At 47.8% G+C, this 23,348-nt stretch overlaps 1 protein-coding gene across 10 annotated transcripts in view; it reads right to left on the bottom strand.

Moving 5' to 3' along the window:
* Positions 1-23,348, bottom strand: part of scn5lab (sodium channel, voltage gated, type V-like, alpha b) — a 469,981-nt gene that overhangs the window by 199,706 nt on the left and 246,927 nt on the right. For all 10 annotated transcript variants that reach the window (XM_087987589.1, XM_087987592.1, XM_087987588.1 and 7 more), the window contains 2 exons: positions 17,365-17,603; positions 9,106-9,279 (listed from right to left, as the gene is read on the bottom strand). In XM_087987589.1, the coding sequence (XP_087843715.1) occupies positions 9,106-9,279; positions 17,365-17,603 (413 nt within the window). The remainder of the gene's footprint in view (positions 1-9,105; positions 9,280-17,364; positions 17,604-23,348) is intronic.

Genomic DNA, 23,348 nt, shown 5'->3' with positions numbered 1-23,348 from the left:
TGGCTTCATCAGGACAAGTTGCAAGAATACCAATTCAAATGGAAAACGAGACGAGAGCGCTAATTGACCAGAACAGACTGTACCACATAATTACAACCACGATGACCATTACATACAGCAGCAGAATCAGGCCATTCAGCCCGTCGAGACTGCTCTGCCATTCGGTCATGGCTGATATATTTCTCAACCCCATTCTCCTGCCTTCTCCCTCTCCCTCTTGATCCCCAAACAACTAATCAAAAATCTGTCTATCTCCATCTTAAATACACTCCGTGACTTGGCCTCCGCAGCCCTCTGCAGCAATGAGTTCCACAGAGTCACCACCCTCTGGCTGAAGAAATCCCTCCTCATCTCAGTTCGAAAGGGTCTGAGAACATAGACTGCAGAACAATACAGGCTCTTCAGCCTTTGGTGTTGTGCCAGTCTTTTATCCTACTCTAAGATTAAACCAACTGACTTACCCTCCATTTTGCTATCATCCATGTACCTATGCAAGAGTCACTTTAATGTCCCTAATGTATCTGACTCTACTATCACTGCTGACTGTGCATTCCACACACCCACCACTCTCTGTGTAAAGAACCTACCTCTGAGATCTCCTCTGAACCTTCCTCCAATCACCTTAAAATTATGCCCATTCGAGGTAGCCATTTCCACCCTGGGAAAAAGTCTCTGTCTATCCATTCTATCTGTGCCTCTCAAGTACACCTCTATCAAGTCACTGCTCATTCTTCTTCACTCTAATGAGAAAATCCTTAGCTCCCTCAACCTTTCTTCATAAGACATGCCCTCTAGTCCAGGCAGCATTCTCGGTAAATCTCCTCTGCAAAATCTCTAAAGCTTCCACATCCTTCTTATAATGAGGCGACCAGAACTGAACACAATATTCCAAGTGTGGTCTAACCCAGGCTTTATAGAGCTGCAGCATAACATCGCAGCTCTTAAACTCAACCCTCCAGCTAATGAAAGCCAACACACCATGCGCCTTCTTAACAAACCTATCAACTTGATAAAGTAATTCACCAACCAACCCCACCACTCTGTGGCCCACTTCAACACCCCCTCCCACTCTCCCAAGGACATCCAAGTCCTGGACCTCCTCCACCGCCAAATCCAAGCCACCTGACCCCTGGAGAGAGAATGTCCCATCTTCCACTTTGGGACCTACAAACCACATGGGATCAATGTGGATTTCACCAGTTTCCTCACCTCCCCTCCCCCCACCTCATCCCAGATCCAACCCTCCAACTCGGCACTGCCCTCTTGACCTGTCCTGCCTGTCCATCTTCCTTCCCACCTATCTGCTGCACCCTCTGCTCTGACTTATTGCCTTCACCCTCCATCTTCATCTAACTATAGCCTTCCCAGCTACCTTCATCCAAGCCCAACTGGCCCCCTCCTATTTATCTCTCAGCCCCCTCCACACACCCCCCACATTCCTGATGAAGAGCTTATGCCGGAAACGTCAACTCTCCTGCTCCTTGGATACTGCCTGACTGGCTGTGCTTTTCTAGCACCACACTCTCGACTCTGAGTTCCAGCATCTGCAGTCCTCACTTTCTCCCTGTGGGCTGAACTGCCTACTCCTGTGCCTAACATGGATGATCTTTTGACCTGGAGCATGCTGCCTGTGGGGACAGTGGGAGCAGAGAGGCTCTACGATTTCAAAATGAAATTGAGTGGGGCACTTGAGTAAACCAAACTAGCAAGGCCACTGGAATAGAGTGAGAACGTCTTTGCCTCCATAAGAAGACCCCCATTTTGGTATCGGTCCTGTCGTTTCTTTAGTTTCCCTCTCACAGTTTATGCATTTCTGTGTAAGTCACTGATCTACTGTCATTCACCCACTTTAGATTAGATTAGATTACTTACAGTGTGGAAACAGGCCCTTTGGCCCAACAAGTCCACATCCGATCCTCCAAAGAGCAACCCACCCAGACCCATTCCTCGACATTTACCCCTTCACCTAACACTACGGGCAATTTAGCATGGCCAACTCACCTGACCTGTACATATTTGGACTGTGGGAGGAAACCGGAGCACCCGGAGGAAACCCACACAGACACGGGGAGAAGGTGCAAACTCCAAACAGACAGTTACCTGAGGCGGGAATTGAACCCGGGTCCCTGGCACTGTGAGGCAGTAGTGCTAACCACTGTGCCACCGTTCTCCCCACAGGATGGCACAGGAACAGGTCCTTCAGCCCACCATGTCTGTGCCCACCATGATGTCATTGTAAACTAACCCCATCTGCCTACACATGGTTCGTATCCCTGTATTCCCTGCCATTCATGTGTCTCTCTAAATGCCTCCTAAATATTGCTGTCTGCTTTTACCACCTCCCCTGGCAGCACGTTCCAGGCACCTATTACCCTCTGTATAAACAAACCTGCCTCGTATCTCACCTTTAAACCTTTCCCTACTCTCACCTTAGACCTATGCTCCCTTGTATTTGACATTTCCACCCTGGGGAAAAGACTCCAACTATCTATCCTCACCATGCCTCTCATAAGTTAACATATTTGAATCAGGTTGTCCCTCAGTCTCCAACGCACTAGTAATAGTAATCCATAATGTATTCCACTGTTCCACTATTGGCATTGGATAACTCCTGCCATCCCATCATTACTTCCCAACACCAGCCTCCAACAGCACCCTGATCACGTAGCCTGTAACAAATCAGAGTTGCAACAATTCACCTCCAGCTTATGACAGGTAACTAGATTCTTGTCTGATTTGCGTTGTCCATAGCCCCAGAATAAATGACACTTTATTTTGAATGGTTCAAACATTGGGTGACAAGAGGTTAATATTGATGATTCATTCGAATGGGATGAGAGAGGTTATGCAGATGAATTTTTAAAAAAGTAAAATTATGCATCTATTAAAATGCTGTGAAATGGCCACAAACAGGTTCAAAGGCAAAATCAGCTATTGATATGTTAGTTGTTATTAACAGATGCATAATTGTGTATTCTATAAACACCATAGACAACATTAAAAGGTGAATCAGTCTGTTATAGATTAACATGAGGGCTGTGCTGACAGGTCCCTGAAATGGGTTGCAGCTATGAACTAAATCAGCTTCCTCTGAGCAGCGAGGATTCTGAAATTCTGAGAAAGTTGGAGGGGTTGGTAACATTTGCCAAATCTGCCTGCACCACTCCCACTCTCCCCTTCTCCACCAGCCTGCACCCCCACACCTCTCCCCCTCCCCACCAGCATACACCCCCCCACCTCTCCCCCTCCCCACCAGCCTGCACCCCTATACCTCTCCCCCTCCCCACCAGCCTGCACCCCTATACCTCTCCCCCTCCCCACCAGCCTGCACCCCCACACCTCTCCCCTTCCCCACCAGCCTGCACCCCCACACCTCTGCCCCTCCTCACCAGCCTGCACCCCCACACCTCTCCCCCTCCCCACCAGCCTGCACCCCCACACCTCTCCCCCTCTCCCCCTCCCCACCAGCCTGCACCCCCACACCTCTCCCCCTCCCCACCAGCCTGCACCCCCACACCTCTCCCCCTCACCCCCTCCCCACCAGCCTGCACCCCCACACCTCTCCTCCTCACCAGCCTGCACCCCCCCCACCTGTCCCCTTCCCTACAAGCCAGCACCCTCACACCTCTCCCCCTTCTCACCAGCCTGCAACCCCCAACTCTCCCCTTCCCCACCAACCTGTACCCCCTACTCTCCTCTCCCCCACCAACTTGCACCCCACACCTCTCCCCCTCCCCGCCAGCCTGCACCCCCACACCTCTCCCCCTCCCCACCAGCCTGCACCCCCACACCTCTCCCCCTCCCCACCAGCCTGCAACCCCACACCTCTCCCCTTCCCCACCAGCCTGTTCCCCCACACCTCTCCACCTCCTCACCAGTTTGCACCCCCACACCTCTCCCCCTCCCCACCAGCCTGCACCCCCACACCTCTCCCCCTCCCCACCAGCCTGCACCCCCACACCTCTCCCCCTCCCCACCAGCCTGCACCCCCACACCTCTCCCCCTCCCCACCAGCCTGCACCCCCACACCTCTCCCCCTCCCCACCAGCCTGCACCCCCACACCTCTCCCCCTCCCCACCAGCCTGCACCCCCACACCTCTCCCCCTCCCCACCAACCTGCACCCCCCACCTCTCCCCTCCTCACCAGCCTGCACCCCTACACCTCTCTCCCTTCTCACCAGCCTGCACCCCTACACCTCTCCCCTTCTTCAACAACCTTTCCCCCACCTCACATATCTGCACCCCCACACCTCTCCCCCTCCCCACCTACCTGCACCATCCCCTACCTCTCCCCCTCCCCACCAGCCTGCACCCCCACACCTCTCCCCCTTCTCACCTACCTGCACCACCCTCCACCTCTCCCCCTCCCCACCAGCCTGCACCCCCACACCTTTCCCCCTCCCCACCAGCCTGCACCCCCACATCTCTCCCCCTCCCCACCAGCCTGCACACCCCATCTCTCCCCCTCTTCACCTACCTGCACCACCTCCCACCTCTCCCCCTCCCCACCAGCCTGCACCACCCCCCACCTCTCCCCCTCCCCACCAGCCTGCACCACCCCCCACCTCTCCCCCTCCCCACCAGCCTGCACACCCCCCACCTCTCCCCCTCCATACTGGCCTGCGCCCCCCACACCTCTCCCCCTCCCCACTGGCCTGCATCACCCCCCACCTCTCCCTCTCCCCACCAGCCTGCACTCCCCCACCTCTCCCCCTCCCCACATACTTGCACCCCCCCTCTCACCAGCCCCCTCCCCCATCAGCCTGCACCATGCCCAACTCTCCCCTCCCCCATCAGCCTACACCAACCCCCCAACTCACCCCTCCTCACCAGCCTGCACATGCCCACCTCTCCCCCTCCTCACCAGTCTGCACCATCACCACCTCTCCCCCACATCACCACCAGCCTGCACCCCACCCCCTTCCCCACATACTTGCACCCCCTACTCACCTCTCCCCTCCCCATCAGCCTACACCACGCCCAACTCTCCCCTCCCCCATCAGCCTGCACCAACCCCCACCTCTCCCCTCCTCACCAGCCTGCACCAACCCCCAACTCTCCCCCTCCTCACTAGCCTGCACCATCCCCACCTCTCCCCCTCCTCACATACCTGCACCCACCCTCATCTCTCCCCCTCCCCACTGGCCTGCACCCCTCTCTCACCTCTCCCTTCCCCATCAGCTTGCACCACCTCCACCTCTCCCCCTCCTCACCAGCCTGCACCATCCCCCTCCTCACATACCTGCACCCGCCCATACCTCTTTCCCTCCCCACCGGCCTGCACTTTTTCTAAGTGCTCTACTATAACATCTTTAATAATAAATTCTAACATCTTGCATATCGCAGATGGTAAGTTAATTGACCTGTAACTTCTTGCTTTCTATCTCCAACACTTTTTGAATAGAAGAGTCACATTCGTTATTTTCCAAACTAATGGAACCTTGTAAGTCAGTTTGGAAAATTTAAACCAATGCATCAAATATCTCAGTAATTCTAAGACCCAAGGATGAAGTCCGTTGGGAACCAGGTATTTGTTAGCACATGGAGTCATCGAGATGTACAGCATGGAAATAGACCCTTCGATCTAACTCGTCCATACTGACCAGTTATCCCAAATTAATCTAATCCCATTTGCCTTAGGTGAGAAAGGTGCCCCTTAGGTGCCTTTTAAATTTTTCCCCTCTCACCTTAAACCCATGCCATCTAGCTTTGGACTCCCCTATCCCAGAGAAAACACCTTGGCTATTCACGCTATCCATACAATGCTCAAACAATTTGTTCAGTACCTCATCCTGGTGCTTATAATTTTCTCGAGTTCCTCTCTCCCTGCCATTGCCTGTTAAAAGGTTATTTCTGGAAGTCACAGAAAAGTCCTTTCAGCCCATTGAGTCTGTGCTGCTCTATCAACATTATATTCACACTTGGTCCATAGCCTCTAATGTTATGGCACTTCACTCACCATCCGGTGGCACAGGGTTAGCACTGCTGCCTCACAGCACCAGGGTCCCAGGTTTGATTCCAGCCTCAGGCGACTGTCTGAGTGGAGTTTGAACATTCTCCCTGTGTCTGCGTGACTTTCCTTGGGGTGTTCCTATTTCATCCCACAGCCTAGAGATGTGCAGGTTAGGTAAATCGCCTGTATTGTGCAGGCTAGGTGGATGGGCCATGGGAAATGCAGGGGTACGGTAGGGGTGTTGTTTCTGGATGAGAGGTTCAGTGTGGACCCAATGGGGCAAATGGCCTGCTTCCACACCATAGGGATTCTAGTCAATACCTTTTAAAGGCTCCAAAGTTTCCATCCTCAACCACCCTCCCAGACAATGCATTATGCATTCCCATCATCCATTGGGTGAAAAATAATTTCCTCACATCCCTCCAAACCTCCTGCCCTTTACTTTAATATTATTGCCCCTCATTATTGACTCTTCAATTAAAGGATACAGCTGTTTACTACCCACCCAGTCCATGCCTCGCTTAACCTTAGAAACATCCATCAGGTCTTCCTTCCTAACCTTCAGCTGGGGGTGATGGTCTAGTGGTATTATCGCTAGACCATGAATCTAGAAAACCCAGCCAGGGGATCCGGGTTCAAATCCTATCCCAGTAGATGGTGGAATTTGAATTTTAAGAATCTACTGATGACCATGAAACTATTGTTGATTGTCAGAAAACCTCATCTGGTTCGCTAATGTTCTTTAGGAAAGGAAACCATCCTTGCCTGGTCTGGCCTACACATGACTCCAGACCCACAGCAATGTGGTTGACTCTCAACTGCCCTCAGAAGTTGCTTAGTAAGTCACTCAGTTGAAGGACAGCTAGGGATGAGCAGTAAATGCTGGCCAGTCCGCGATGCCCTTGTCCCACAAGCGAATTTTTTAAAAAGTCCTCCACTCCAAAGAAAGCAATTTGAGTTTATCCGGCCTCTCTTCAGAGCGATAGTGCTCCGTCCCAGGCAATATCCTGGTGAATTTCCTCTGCACCCCATCCATTGAAATCACGCCCTTCCTATCGTGTGGGGACCAGTACATATTACTCCAGCTGTGCCCTCACCAAAGCTCTGTACGGCTCTAACATAACTTCTGAGGAAGGTCACTGGACCCAAAATGTTAACTCTGGCTTCTCTCCACAGATGCTGCCAGACCTGCTGAGCTTTTCCAGCAATTGCTATTGTTGTTTCTGATTTCCAGCATCCACAGTTCTTTCAGTACTTTTTCCCAACAGAACCTCCCCTTTTCTTATATACTTTGCCATGACTGATAAAGCCAAGTGTCTCGTAAGCCTTCTTAACTACCCTATTCACCTGCCCTGTTGCCTTCAGGGATCTGTGGACAAGCATCCCAAAATCCCTGTTTTCATCTGAGCTTGCTAATGTCCTGCCAATCATTGAGTACTCCTTTGTCTTGTGACATCATCCAAAGTGCATCACCCTCACGTGTAGCAGGGTTAACTTCCTTCTGCCAGTGATCTGTCCATCTGAGCAATCCGTCTTTATCTTCCTGTAACCTAAGACCTTCTTCCTCACTGTCAGCACTCAGCCAATCTCAGTTAGCTTGCAATGCCAAAGCATACATGGCTTTGAGCTAAGTGGGGCAAATGGGATTAAAGTAGTTCATAGAATCCGTACAGTGTTGAAAAAGGCCCTTCAGCCCAACAAGTCCAGACTGACTCTCTGAAGATTAACCCACCCAGATCCATTCCCTTATTACTCTACATTTACCCCTGACTAATGCACCTAACCTACACATCCCTGAACACTATGGGCAATTTCCCATGGCCAATTCACCCTAACCTGCACGTCGTGGGAGGAAACCGGAGCACCCGGGGGAAAACCACGCAGACACAGGGAGAATGTACAAACTCCACACTGACAATTGCCAGAGGCTGGAATCGAACCCGGGTCCCTGTCGCTGTGAGGCAGCCGTGCTAACCACCAAGCCATTGTGCTGCCTCGGGTGGCTGTCTTTGGTCAGCACAGACTTGATGGGCCGAATGGCTTTCGTTCGGTGCTGTACATCTCCCCAAGTCTCTGAGGAGCCCAAAGCTCACCCAATACTGCAGGTGTGCTCTCACCAGGGCCCTGTACAATCGCAGCAATACCTCTCTGTTCCTGGACTCAATCTCTCATGTCACTTCCCTTTTTTTTAGATTAGATTACATTACAGTGTGGAAACAGGCCCTTCGGCCCAACAAGTTCACACCGACCCGCCGAAGCGCAATCCACCCAGACCCCTACATTTACCCCTTACCTAACACTACGGGCAATTTAGCATGGCCAATTCACCTGACCTGCACATCTTTGGACTGTGGAAGGAAACCGGAGCACCCGTAGGAAACCCACGCAGACACGGGGAGAACGTGCAAACTCCACACAGTCAGTCGCCTGAGGCGGGAATTGAACCCGGGTCTCAGGCGCTGTGAGGCAGCAGTGCTAACCACTGTGCCACTGTGCCGCCCTTCTTCACCATCTGCTGCTTGCCTTCAGCGACTGGTGCCTAAGGACATGCAGGTCTCATTATACCTCCTCTTTTGTCAATCTATTGTCATTCAGATACAGTCGGTTCTGCTCTAACATTTGTTTCATCAGCGCTATTGAAGAATTTAAACCATTGTTCATAGAACACAAACTTTCCTGACCTGTATTGGCTATAGTGCAATTCCAGCCCCACTCATTTATAATGTGAGATTACAACTATTGCATTATAGCAGAACAGATTGTAACATTCATACAACACAGTGTGGAAGCAGGCCATTCGGCCCATCAAGTCCACACCAACCCTCTGAAGGACATCCTACCCATTCCCTCTGTGGTTCCCATGGCCAACCCACCTAACCTGCACATCTTCAGACTGTGGGATGAAACCAGAGCATCTGAAAGAGACCCAGTCAGACACAAAGAGAACGTGCAAACTCCGCAGTGACGGTAGCCCAAGGGTGGACTCGAATCCAGGTTACCGGTGCTATGAGTTTCTGGTGCTAACCACTGAGCCACCTATTCTGTCTGCCTGTTCTTTTGCTACCAATGTGGATACCCTCACAGTGGTCCGCATTACACCACATCTTTACAAGGTCATCGTGTGAGAACAGAAGGAATCCAAAGATAGTACCAGACGGAAGGATCGCAACACGGACAGACCATCCACTCTGGCTAGGCCCAGCTCAATCAAGCTCAGACACACGATGATGCTATCGAATATGTTCCAACCCTGCTGGAAGTAGTGGTACGGATCCAAGGCAAGGATTTTCAAGACCATCTCGGCTGTGAAAATGGCAGTAAAGACCTGCAGAAGACAGAAGGTTCAGAGCGGTGACTTACAACAGACAAGATCTCATACACCCTCCATCCCACCCCCCACCACCATCCCCACCTCCCACCTATCCCATCATGCCCCCTTACCTCCTGGGGATGAGTCCCAGCCTGAGTGGACTATCTTTAGATGGCAAACAGGAGGTGGTGTCCAATTAGACAGTATGCTGAGCACAGCCTCCCGCTGAGCACTCCCAGCTCCACAAACTTCCCCGTCTTTGTTTCTCAAGCCAAAGGAGTCTCGCTCACTCTCATTTCTATTGACAACAATTATCTCCAAGGAACAAGAAAGAAACTCAAAGCTGAGCAGTCAGACTAAATATTTACTGCTCATGCTGTGATCCTCCTGCCAATCAAGGAGGAATTAACTCCCACAACATCTCACTAATCTTGGGTTTGCTGAACAGGGTAGGAAAGGAACACACTGACACATGCATGCACACATAGACATGCATGTGTCATTTAGGCACACACATAGACAAGCTGACACATACAGACATGCAAATACAGACACACACACACAGACAAACTGACACATAGAGACATACAAACACAGACACATACAGACACACACACACAGACAAACTGACACATAGAGACATACAAACACAGACACATACAGACACACACACATAGTCAAACTGACACATACAGACATGCAAACACAGACACACACACAGACACACAGACATAGACAAACTGACACATACAGACATGCAAACACAGACACACACACATAGACAAACTGACACATACAGACATGCGAACACAGACACACACACAGACACACAGGCATAGACAAACTGACACATACAGACATGCAAACACAGACACACACACATAGACAAACTGACACATACAGACATGCAAACACAGACACACACACAGACATAGACAAACTGACACATAAAGACATGCAAATACAGACACACACAGACAGACACACACACATAGACAAGCTGACACATACAGACATGCAAATACACACACACATACACATAGACAAACTGACACATACAGACATGCAAACACAGACACACACACAGACACACACATAGACAAACTGACACACACAGACACACACATAGACAAACTGACATACACAAACATGCAAATACAGACACAGACACACATACACATAGACAAATTGACACATACAGACATGCAAACACTGACACACACACAGACACACACACATAGACAAACTGACAAACATAGACATGCAAATACAAACACACACAGACACACACACATAGACAAACTGACACATACAGACATGCAAACACAGACACACACACACATAGACAAACTGACATACACAGATATGCAAATACAGACACACACACATAGACAAACTGACACATAGAGACATGCAAACACAGAAACACACACACATAAACAAACTGACACATACAGACATGTAAATACAGACAGACACACACACACACACAGACAAGCAAACACAGACACAGACATATACACCCATGCACATACACACAGTCATGCACACACCAATACATACACACACATGCACACACACAGATATACACATAGACACAATCACACATGCACACTCACACAGACACACGCACACATTCACAGAGACACACAGACATACAAGCACACATAGATACAGACACACACAGACACACACGGACACACATTCACAAAGGCAAAGATATACACACATAGATACACATGCCCTCAATCTGCAACACCTTCACCATATCACAGAACGGTTACTTTGCTGAAGGAGGCCAGTCAGCCCATCAGTCTATTACTGGAGCCGATATCCTCCCTCTGCCCCATATCCCTGTGCATCATTTCCATCCAAATAGCTATCCAATACCGCTCTTGAATGCTTCAGTTGAACCTGCCTCCATCACATTTCCAGGCAGTACATTCCACATCCTAACTACTCGTTGGGTGGAAAAACTTTATCTCACATCACCCTTGTTCCGTTTGCACACGGTTTAAATCCACGCCCTCTCATTCTTGCTCCTTTCACCACTGGGAGCAACTTCTCCCTGTCTACTCCATTCAGCCCGCTCATGATTTTGAAAACCTCGATTAGATTTTTCCCTCAGCCTTTTTCTTTCCAGGGAAACCAGTCCCAAGCTCTTCAGTCTGTCCGCACGATTGAGAGGATTGGCACAGGGAAAGGGAGTGGGGAAGCTAAGAGCCACAGTGTGGTCCTTGCTATCGACTTCCTCATCGTTACCCTCAGCACATCTCTACACCAGAGCCCTTCCCAACAGCACATGGTGTTGGAGATGGTGTTTCAGCCTGGATAGAGAACTGGCTCATGGGCAGGAAACAGCGAGTAGAGATAAAAGGTTCTTTCTCAGGTTGGCAACCCATGACCAGTGCGATCAGTGCTGGGACCACTGGAGGAAGGAGGTGAAGGTACTGTAGCCAAATTTGCAGACTGTACTAAAATAGGGGAAAAGGCAGGTTGTGAGAGGAACTCAAGCAATTTACCGAGGTTAAGTAATCGGGGAGTGTCACGTGGGAAAATGAGAAGTTGTTCCATTTTGTGCGGGAGAACAAAATAACAGATTATTTAAAAGGAGACAAACTGCAGAAAGCTGCTACGCAAAGGGAGCTGGGGGTAACTTATGCAAGAAAACACAGAAAGCTAGCACCCAGGCACAGCAGGTAATCTACTGCTCCCCGGATGCTGCCTGAACTGCTGTGCTTTTCCAGCACCACTCTAATCTAAACAGCAGGTAATCAGGAAGGCTAAAGGAATGTTGGTCCTTACTTCAAGGGGGTTTAAGTATAAAATTAGGGAGGTTCTTACTGCAGCCGTACAAGGTGCTGGGGAGACCACATCCAGAGCACTGCGAGCAGTTTTGGTCCCTTTGTTTAAGGAAAGATATTACTTCACTGGAGGCAGTCCAAATCAGGATGATCACAGATGTGGAGGGATTGTCTTATGAGCAAAGGCTAAATAGGTTGGGACTTTACTCACTGGAGCTTTGAGGACTGAGAAGCGATCTCATTGAAACATAGAAGATTCCTACGGGGTGTAACAGCTTCAATACTGAGAGGAAGATACCCCTCATGGGAGAGTCCAGGACCAGAGGGTACAGTCTCAGAATAAAGGGCACCAATTTAAGACTGAGATGAGGAGGAATTTCTTCTCTCAGAGGGTTGTGAGTCTTTGGAACTCCTTGCCACAGAGAGCTGGAGGGGCAGAGTCCTTGTGTATACTTAGGATAGGCTGTGATAGATAGGTTCTTGATCAGTCGGGGAATTAAGGCTTACAGGGAATGGGCAGGAAAATGGACATGAGGAATGTTGTAACAGCCATGATCCAATTGAATGGCAGAGTGGGCTAGAGGGGCCAAACAACCTACTCCTGTTCCCACTTCTGATGGTCTTATGGTATTTTAGCTTTGTCCTCCATCTTGGAGGTCCAGAGGCTGCTGTACCTGCAAGAACCAGGAGCTCCTCTTGTGGTGTTACCACATTCAACCACTGCCAGCCTCTGGTTGGCCAGCAGCTCCAAGCATGAGGGACATTGGATCTGGGGGTCCTCAGTTGGGTGGAAGGACCACTGGTGTCCACTTAAGTGCCTGTGGAGCTGAGCTCCCAGTGAGAGTGAGTGTCTTGGCTCCTTAGCAGGCAGCTCATAAGGCACCTGCCAAACTCAGAACCTCCACCGACATGAACACAGGCACACATCATTTTATACACACACGGGATGGCACAGTGCCTCAGTGATTAGCACTGCTGCCTCACAGTGCCAGGGAGCCGGGTTCCATTCCATCTGCTTGTACATTCTCCCCATGTCTGTGTGGGTTTCCTCCAGGTGCTCCGGGTTCCTCCCGCAGTCCAAAGATGTGCAGTTTAAGTGGTTGAGCTGTGGGAAATGCAGGTCTATAGGGATAGGGGAGGGGATGTGTCTGGGTGGGATGTTCTTCAGAGGAAGGGTGTGGACTCAATGGGCCGAATGGCCTGCTTCCACACTGTAGGGATTCTATGAAATACAGACAGACACACACCATTATACACAGACAGACAATCATAGACATGCATACGCACACACAGGGTAAAAACAAGGACTGCAGATGCTGGAAACCAGAGTCTAGATTAGAGTGGTGCTGGAAAAGCACAGCAGGTCAGGCAGCATCTGAGGAGCAGGAATAGAGGCAGGAAGCCTGCAGACCTCTATTCCTGATGGGCTTTTGCCCGAAACGTCAATTTTCCTGCTCCTCAGATGCTGCCTGACCTGCTGTGCTTTTCCAGCACCACTCTAATCCACATACACACACACTTACACAATCATGCAGACAGACACACACACACAAAAATACACTATTTCGGACACACGCACACACCATCATGCAGACAGACAGACACACACACATGTATACCATCTTCCTCTCTCTCTTTCACACTCATGCAGACATGTGCAAAGTCTTACACACGCACCATCACACGCAGAAATACATACAGTAACGTACATATTGGGTGTACCCATAGCATGTGGACTGCAGCAGAGCTCGAAGGCAGCTCACCACCACCTTGTTAAAGAATGAGAAGGTATAGATTTAAAGTGAGGCAAGGGTGTTGTGAGCTTTTCTTTTACACAGTGAGCAGTTAGGGGACAGAATACATTGCCTGGAATTGTGCTGGAAGCAGGTTCAACTGAAGCATTCGAGAGGGGCATTGGATGATCTTTTGGATGGGTAGAGTGTGCTGGGGATGTGGAGAAAAGGCAGGAGCTCGGCACTAGATAATGATGCTTGTTTGAAGAGCTAGCACAGGCAGAATGGGCTGAAAGGCCTCCCTTTGCACTGCTCTGTGATCCTCCGGGGCAACTGGGGCTGGGCAACAAGTGTTGGCTCCTTCAACAACACCCATATGCCTACAGTCAGATGATGTAAGGATAGGAGTCGGCTCACCTCCCGACTCCCCAAATTCCATCGTCTACAAGGCCCAAGTCAGGAACGTGATGGAATACTCCCCACTTGCCAGGATGGGTGCAGCTCCAACAACACTCAAAAAGCCTGACACCATCCAGAACAAAGCAGTCTGCTAGATTGGCACCACCTTCCACTTACACTCCCTTCACCGTTGGCGTCCAGTGGCAGCAGTTTCTACCATGTGCAAGTGGCATTATGACATCTGACCAAGGCTATTCCGACAGCACCTTCCATAATCACAATCTCTACCGCCTGGACAGACAAAGGCAGCAGATACATGGGAGCACCAGCATTGGCGAGTTCCCCTCCAGTCACACACCATCCCAAGTTGGAGGGATACAGCTGACCCTTCACTGTTGTTCGGGTGAAAATTCTGGAGCTCCCACCCTCAGTCCAGGAGCCCAAGCAAACTGCAGTGGTTACAGAAGGCAGCTCCCCATTACCCTCTCCAGGGCAACAGCCCAGCCAACGATGCCCACGTTGTAATAATGAACAGGACAAAGTGGGATGGTGCACAGGGATAAACATTGACATAGACATGCCGAGCTGAATGATTGCTGTCTGCAGTGTAAATGAATAAGTAGGAAACTCTCTCCTCTCGTGTGCAAATCTTCACTCAGTGTGTGTTTGTAGAGAAAGTACCATTTTCTCCTTGGTTTTACTAAGACCATCCCTGTTCCCACATCCCAACTCCCCCTTCACCAAAAGCAGAGAAAGATCTAAATGAAAAAGTTGCCGATGTGATTCGTGTTAGATGAACATGTATGCTGTTCGCTCACACTAAGCGTCTCTCAGATACACAACTCTCTTCCGTTCGAAGGGTTAAATGCTGCATATCCCGAGCAACCCTCAGCAGTTGCTCAGAGTACATTGCGATTCCAGCTCATTAAATAACTCTCAGATATTACAGCTAATGTACACAGCTACACAAACATACACTCATCTCTGATAAACCTCTAGAGATATATCTCAACATACATACCCAGCACCAACACCTGTATTAGATGAGATTTATTATTGTCACGTGTACTGAAATACAGTGAAACGTGTTGTTTTGTGTGCTGTTTGCAAAGAGTCACCGCTCTCTTGGATATCTGTTAACATTACATTACTGTAATAACTTTGGTATTTCTGGCTTAATATTCCAACTTTTCTTTTTTTCTCAGTATCCAATTGTTTGTCTAATAGATCAGTTTCTGCTCACCCACTCAGCTGTGATTTCTTTGGATTTCCTTCCTCTTGTTCCTCATCTGATGTGTGTCTGTGTCTGTGTGTGTGCATATTTGTATATGTATGTGTGTGCATGTGTGTGGACCTTTGTGTCCACATGCATACATGTGTCTGTACATGTATTTGTGTGTATTTTTATTGGTGTGCATGTCTGTGTGTGTACGTGTATCTGCATGTGTATTTGTGTAAGACCACCTACGCAAATACATATACCCAAGAGCACACCGATATCAATGCATTCACACAATGACACAAATCAGTACCTGCACAAATACTGAAGCATTTACTCACAGATCTGCCTGCACAGAAAATGAATCCCCACACAAAACATGTCTCCACCCATCCATATATATAGGAGAGAGAGGGACACACACAGAGATGCAGACATACATGGGTGCAGGAACACGATCACAACACACAGAGAGATGTGTGCAGTCACAAATATGTGCGCACGCGCACATGCACACACATATACACACACACACACACACACCTGAACAGAAAGACACATGTGCAGACACCTACACCCACTGACTCACATACTCGAACAGACATAGACATCAGGAACGGCACACACACACAGACATACACACAAGTGCACATACGCACACACAAATGCCCACACACACACAGACATACACACAAGTACACATACACACACACAAATGCCCACACACATACAGACATATACACAAGTACACATACACAAATGCCCACACACAGACATACACACAAGTATACATACACACACACAAATGCCCACACACACACAGACATACACACAAATACACATACACACACACAAATGCCCACACACAGACATACACACAAATACACATACACACAGATGCCCACACACACACAGACATACACACAAATACACATACACACACACAAATGCCCACACACACACAGACATACACACAAATACACATACACACACACAAATGCCCACACACACACACACAGACATACACACAAATACACATACACACACAGATGCACACACACACACAGACATACACACAAATACACATACACAACACAAATGCCCACACACAAATACACATACACAAACACAAATGCCCACACACACACAGACATACACACAAATACACATACACACACACAAATGCCCACACACAGACTTACACACAAGTGCACATACACACACACAAATGCCCACACACACACAGACATATACACATACTCACACACAAATGCCCACACACAGACATACACACAAGTATACATACACACACACAAATGCCCACACACACAAAAAAATGCCCACACACAAATACACATACACACACACAAATGTCCACACACACAGACATACACACAAGTACACATACACACACAAATGCCCACACACAAATACATATATACACACACAAATTCCCACACACACAGACATACACACAAATACACATACACACACACAAATGCCCATACACACACACAGACATACACACAAATGCACATACACACACACAAATGCCCACACACACACAGACATACACACAAATGCACATACACACACAAATGCTCACGCACACACAGACATACACACAAATACACATGCACACACAAATACACACACAGACATACACACAAATACACACACAAATACATATAGATGCACATACATACAAACACAGACACAGAAACTTACACACACATATAGTCACACAAGCACATTGACATGCTGTCACACATACTTGTACACACATACAGGCAAAGACACACAAACACACAGATACACACCCACACACGCACGCACAAAGACACACATAAACATAGACATGGATGCACAAAAACCTAGAATTAAACATTAAATTTCAAGATTCCCTTTGTGATGATCTTAAAGTAAAATATGATTGGCTGCTTACCAGATTCCCAACATAGAGCATGTTATCAAATTCCTTGGACATGGGACGGTGTTCCAAGGCCATGAACACGGTGTTCAAGACGATACAGATGGTAATCGCCAGGTCCAGGAAAGGATCCATCATGATATATTTCAATATTTTCTTCACTTTTATCCACATAGGGCAGCAATTCCAGATGAGAAATGTTTGGGAAAAGTGATACCAACAGCGAGGATACTTCAGATGGGATTCTTCAAGTTCTAGGAGTGAAACAGGAGAGCAGGATCAGTATTCAGAAATTAGGCAAAACACGTGGACCAGCGACGCTCCTCACTCCACATCATGCAAGAAGGAGTGTACAGATTGTTACGGACCAGACTAGACCCCCTCAATATATTTTAAGTAGGTAGCTCAGACCCTAAATTGTTCTTATTTTAAAGGCAGTTGTGAAGTGAATATTCCAGGTACAATGCAGCTACTCAAACCACTTGGCTTTAAACAAAACAGAATTCATTTAAACACCACAGTTGAAAACACAAACTAAAGAAAACAGAATTTAGAATAACTTAAATACTGGAAAACTTGACCGACTAGTTACAGCAATTTAACTAAGGAACCGTTCCAATTCCCACAACATCCCATAAACACACGCCTTGGCAAAAGGTAAACTCAAACACAGGTTCTTACAGGCCAGAGAGAGTTCAGAGAGAGACACCAGTCAAGAATCATCTGCTGAAGCATGGGATCTTTTTGCATTGCTGCTACAGCAGGTGTGAGATGTCCAATACTTATTTAGTGAGCAACATGACTGTGGGTGACTTGAGCAAAAACTATAGTACCATGGTGCACGACTACTCTGGGGATAGACAGAGGGATGCTGGGAGACAGCTTAGTAAGGTAGTAATAGAGGGTGACTCAATAGTCCGAGGGGCAGACAACCAAAGTCATGAGTCTCATAAGGTCTGTTGCCTCCCGGGTGTAAGGGTGAAGGACATAATACAATGGCTGAATAGGCATCTGGAAAGGGAGGGTGAACAACCATAGAGTCATAGAGATGTATAGCACAGAAACAGAAGCTTTGGTATAACTCATCCATGCCAACCAGATATCCTAACATGATCTAGTCCCATCTGCCAGCACTAGGCCCATATCCCTCTAAACCCTTCCTATTCACATACCCATCCAGATGCCTATTAAATGTTTAATTGTACCAGCCTCCACCACTTCCTCTGGCAGCCCATTCCACACACGTACCATCCTCTGCATGCAAAAGTTGCCCCTTAGGTCTCTTTTATATCTTTCCCCTCTCACCCTAAACCTATGCCCTCTAGTTCTAGACTCCCTCACCCCAGGGAAAAGACCTTGTCTATTTATCCTATCCATGCCCCTCATGATTTTATAAACCTCTATAAGGTCACCCCTCAGCCTCCGACAGTGGTATGTTTCCAACAACATTGGCAGGGATAGTTGGCGGGCTACACAGAATCTGTTTCAGAGTAGGTTGAAACACGAGACCTCCAGGGCAGTGATCTCAGAAACATTTACCTGTGCCACCATTTAGACAAAGGCAGATCAGGGAGGTAGATACTAAGGGTCTGTCAGACACACAACTCTCTTCTGTTCAAAGGGTTAAATGCTGCAAATCTCGAACGACCCTCAACAGTTGCTCAGAGTACATGGCAATTCCAGCTCATTAAATAACTCTCGGATATTACTGCTAATCCTTAACATCACACTCAAAAGTACATAGCCACACTAATATGCACTAATCTCTGATAAACCTCTCAAGATATGTCTCGACATACATACCCAGCACCAACACCCTGTATTAGATGAAATTTATTATTGTCATGTGTACTGAAATACAGTGAAACGTATTGTTTTGTGCACTGTTTGCAAAGAGTCACCGCTCTCTTGGATTTAGGGTGTAGGTTTGCTCGCTGAGCTGTAGGTTCGATATCCAGACGTTTCATTACCATCACACACACCCCAACCACCATCAATCACATTACCAACAAAAACATCATGGAGCTAGTGGACCTGTGCCTCACCACCCACTTCACCTTCAACAACATAATCTACAAACAAACCAATGGCACACCCATGGGATCTCCGCTATCAGGATTCATAGCAGAAGCGGTAATGCAAATACTAGAACAAACAGCCCTACCAACCATCAAACCAAAAATCTGGGTCCGCTACGTAGATGACACCTTTGTCATCACAAAACGAAACAAGATAGAAGAGACATTTAACATCATCAACAACACCCTCACAGGCATAAAGTTCACCAAGGAGGAAGAAACCGACAATAAACTCGCATTCCTGGACGTCACAGTCGAAAGAAGGGACAACGGAGAACTACAAATCTGCGTGTACAGAAAACCGACAAACACTGACCAAATACTTAACTAAAACCAGGAACCATCCCAACACACACAAACGAAGCTGTGTCAGAACACTATTCCAACGAGCCACCACACACTGCAGCACAGATGAACTTTGGAAAACAGAGGAGAACCACCTATACAACGTATTCAAGAAGAACGGATACTCAAAAAATACAGTCCGCAGATTCCTCAAGAACAAACCACAACAAGCAGACCAAACACAGCCAGAAACCCTAACCACCTTACCATACATCAAAGAGGTTTCAGAAATGACAGCCAGACTACTGAGACCCATTGGAATCCTAGTAGCACACAAACCCAACAACACTCTCAAACAAAAACTAACAAACTTAAAAGACCCAGTACAACCCATGGACAAAACCAACGTCATCTACAAAATTCCATGCAAGGTCTGCCACAAACACTATGTAGAACAAACAGGAAGAAAGTTAGCCACCAGGATACATGAACACCAGCTAGCCACAAAAAGACACAACCCCCTCTCCCTCATAGCCCTACACACGGATGAAAAAAAACACCATTTCGACTGAGACAACACATCTATCCTGGGACAGGCTAAGCAAAGACATGCCAGAGAATTCATAGAGGCCTGGCACTCCAACCACAATGCCATAAACAAACACATAGATCTAGATGCCATCTATCAACCCCTCAGAAAACGAACAGGAAATGACATCGCCACAAACCCCAGGAACCCCATCCAGGAGAAAGATATAAATAGAAAGCAGGAGACAACAGCTTCGCTTCACTTGGAGGTTGCCACTGATGATGTTACCTAGCCAGGTAATGAAACGTCTGGATATCAAACCTTCAGCTCAGCGAGCAAACCTACACCCTAAACCTCAACCTGAGCTACAAACCTTCACAAACCTTGCTCTCTTGGATATCTGTTAATGTAACATTACTGCTTGGGTTTTTTTTTTGCAGATTCCCTGCAGTATGGAAACAGGCTCTTCGGCCCACTAAGTCCACAATGACTATCCGAAGAGCAACACCCCCCCCCCCAACTATGTTTACTCCTGACTAATGCACCTAACACTATGGGCAATTTAGCATGGCCATGTATAGAATGAGCTGCCAGTGTATGGAATGAGCTGCCGGAGGAAGTGGTGAGACTGGTACAATTGCAACATTTAAGAGGCATTTGGATGGGTATATGAATAGGAAGGGTTTGGAGGGATACAGGCCAGGTGCTGGCAGGTGGGACTAGATTGGGTTGGGATATCTGGTCAGCATGGACAGGTTGGACCGAAGGGTCTGTTTCCATGCTGTACATCTCTATGACTCTATGACTCTAATTCACCTGACCAGCACATCTTTGGACTGTGGGTGGAAATCGGATCACCCAGAGGAAACCCATGCAGACACGGGGAGAATGTACAAACTCCATGCAGACAGTCACCCAATACGGGAATCGAACCTGGGTCCCTGGTGATGTGACGCAGCAGTGCTAACCACTGAGCCACCATGCCACCCCGTGGTTCAGGATTACAACTTTCCTGGAGGTAGATGAGTGGCTTGAGGAATGGTGTAGAAGAAGGGGATTCAGACTTTTTTTGGGACATTGGGATCATTTTGGAAAAGGAGAAAACTGTTGAGAAGAGGTGTGCTTGACTGTGCAGAAAAGGAACAAGTCTTCTGGGGAAGGGAGACAGTACTTTCTTTTCTTAATTCACTTGAGGGATGATTTGGAGATGCCGGTATTGGAAAGTTAAAAATCACACGATACCAGGTTATAGTCCAACAGGCTTATTTAGAAGTGGTGCTGGAAAAGCACAGTAGGTCAGGAAGCATCTGAGGAGCAGAAAAATCGACGTTTCGCCCGAAACATCAATTTTCCTGCTCCTCGGATGCTGCCTGACCTGCTGTGCCTTTCCAGTACCACTCTAATCTAGATGCTGATCTCCAGCATCTGCAGTCTTCACTTTCGCCAAGTTTATTTGGAAGCACTAGCTTTTGGAGCGCTGCTCCTTCATCAGGTGGAACACTCCAAAACCCAGTACTTCCAAATAAACCTGTTGGACTATAACTCGGTGTTGTGTGATTTTTAACTTTGTCCACTTGAGGGATGTGAGCGTCACTGGCTGAGCCAGCATTTCTGGTCCATCCCTCGTCACCCTTGTGCAGTTGGTGGTGAGCTGCCTTCTTAAATCACAACGTAGTGGTGATGGATTTAAACTTGAAAGGCAGGGGGTGTGGCTTAACAAATGGGCCTAGTTTTGGAAGTACCAGAGAGGGAAGATGGCAAATGGGGAAAAGGCAGTGACAGAAGGCTGGAGTGTTGACACTGAACAAATGAATCGTCACCTACCGATAGGCAAGTGAGAGATAAAGGCAGAGTCAAACTGTATATATGTAAATGCAGGGTATAGTGAACAAAACTGGGGAACTAGAAACAGAATTTGCTCTCGGGATATGATATAGTACCATTGACAGAAATGTGGCTCAAGCCAGAACAAGACTGGTTACTTAACATCCCAGGATATAAGGCTTTTAGTAGAAACAGGGTGGGTAAAAGGAGGAGGTGTAGTACAAAATGCAGTTTCTGAAAGATAGGAGGTGAGAAACAGGAAGGGAGCAGTGGTCTTGTTGAATATTTATTATAGACCTCCAAATAGTGGGGCTGGAGTAGAAGAGATGACACAGTGGTTCAGTGGTTAGCACTGCTGCCTCACAGCGCCAGGTACCCCGGTTCGATTCCAGCCTCGGAAGACTCTGTATGGAGTTTGCACATTCTCTCTGGGTGCTCTGGTTTCCTCCCACAGTCCAAAGAAGTGCAGGCCAGGTGAATTGGCCATTCTAAAATTGCTCACAGTGTGAAGTGCATTAGTCAGAGAGAAATGGGTCTGGGTGGGTTACTCTTCGGAGGGTCGGTGTAGACTTGTTGGGTTGAAGGGCCTGTTTCCATACTGTAGGGAAGCTAATCTTAAAAAAAAAGAACCTTTGCAGGCAGATTATAGAAACTTCCAGGACAAGTAGAGTTCAGATAGTTGGTGATTTCAGATACACTAGGGTAGACTGGGAAAACAGGAGTATGTAGGACATGGAAGGGGAAAAATTCCTGCAATGTGTGCAGAAGAATCTTCTGGAACAATATATTTCCGGCCCTACCAGGGAGGGAAATGTTCTGGATTTGGTCCTATTAAGTGAGGGAAGCGAAGTGGAGAACATCAAAGGAGGGGAGCATTTGAGAAATAGTAATCATAACACAATATTAGAAACAAAAACAGAAATTGCTGGAAAATTTCAGCAGGTCTGGTAGCACCTGTGAAAAGAAATCAGAGTTAACATTTCGGGGCCGTTGACCCTTCCTCAGAACAGTTTCAATATTAACTTGGTTTAACGGTTCAATGTTAAGTTGGAAAAGGATAAAAATCAGTCAATGATTACGATCCCAGACTGGAAAAGGGCAGATTTTCGAGGTCTAAAAGTTGAACTGCAGGACAATGATGGGGAACGCATTGCGGTAAATAAAACGGGAGATGAAAAATGGGAAAATTTCAAAACAGAGAAGAATAGGGTGCAAGCTGGGGACACACTCATGTATAAGGGGTGTCTAAAGCTAGAGCACACTGAAGGACTAAGAGTTAGGGT

The sequence above is a fragment of the Chiloscyllium plagiosum genome, unplaced genomic scaffold (genome assembly GCF_037043375.1).
Source record: "Chiloscyllium plagiosum isolate Xiang-an unplaced genomic scaffold, Cpla_swu_hap1 HiC_scaffold_5, whole genome shotgun sequence".
Taxonomy (NCBI): domain Eukaryota; kingdom Metazoa; phylum Chordata; class Chondrichthyes; order Orectolobiformes; family Hemiscylliidae; genus Chiloscyllium; species Chiloscyllium plagiosum.
Note: the sequence above shows the minus strand (reverse complement) of the source record. Positions and strands in the feature narration are given on the sequence as shown.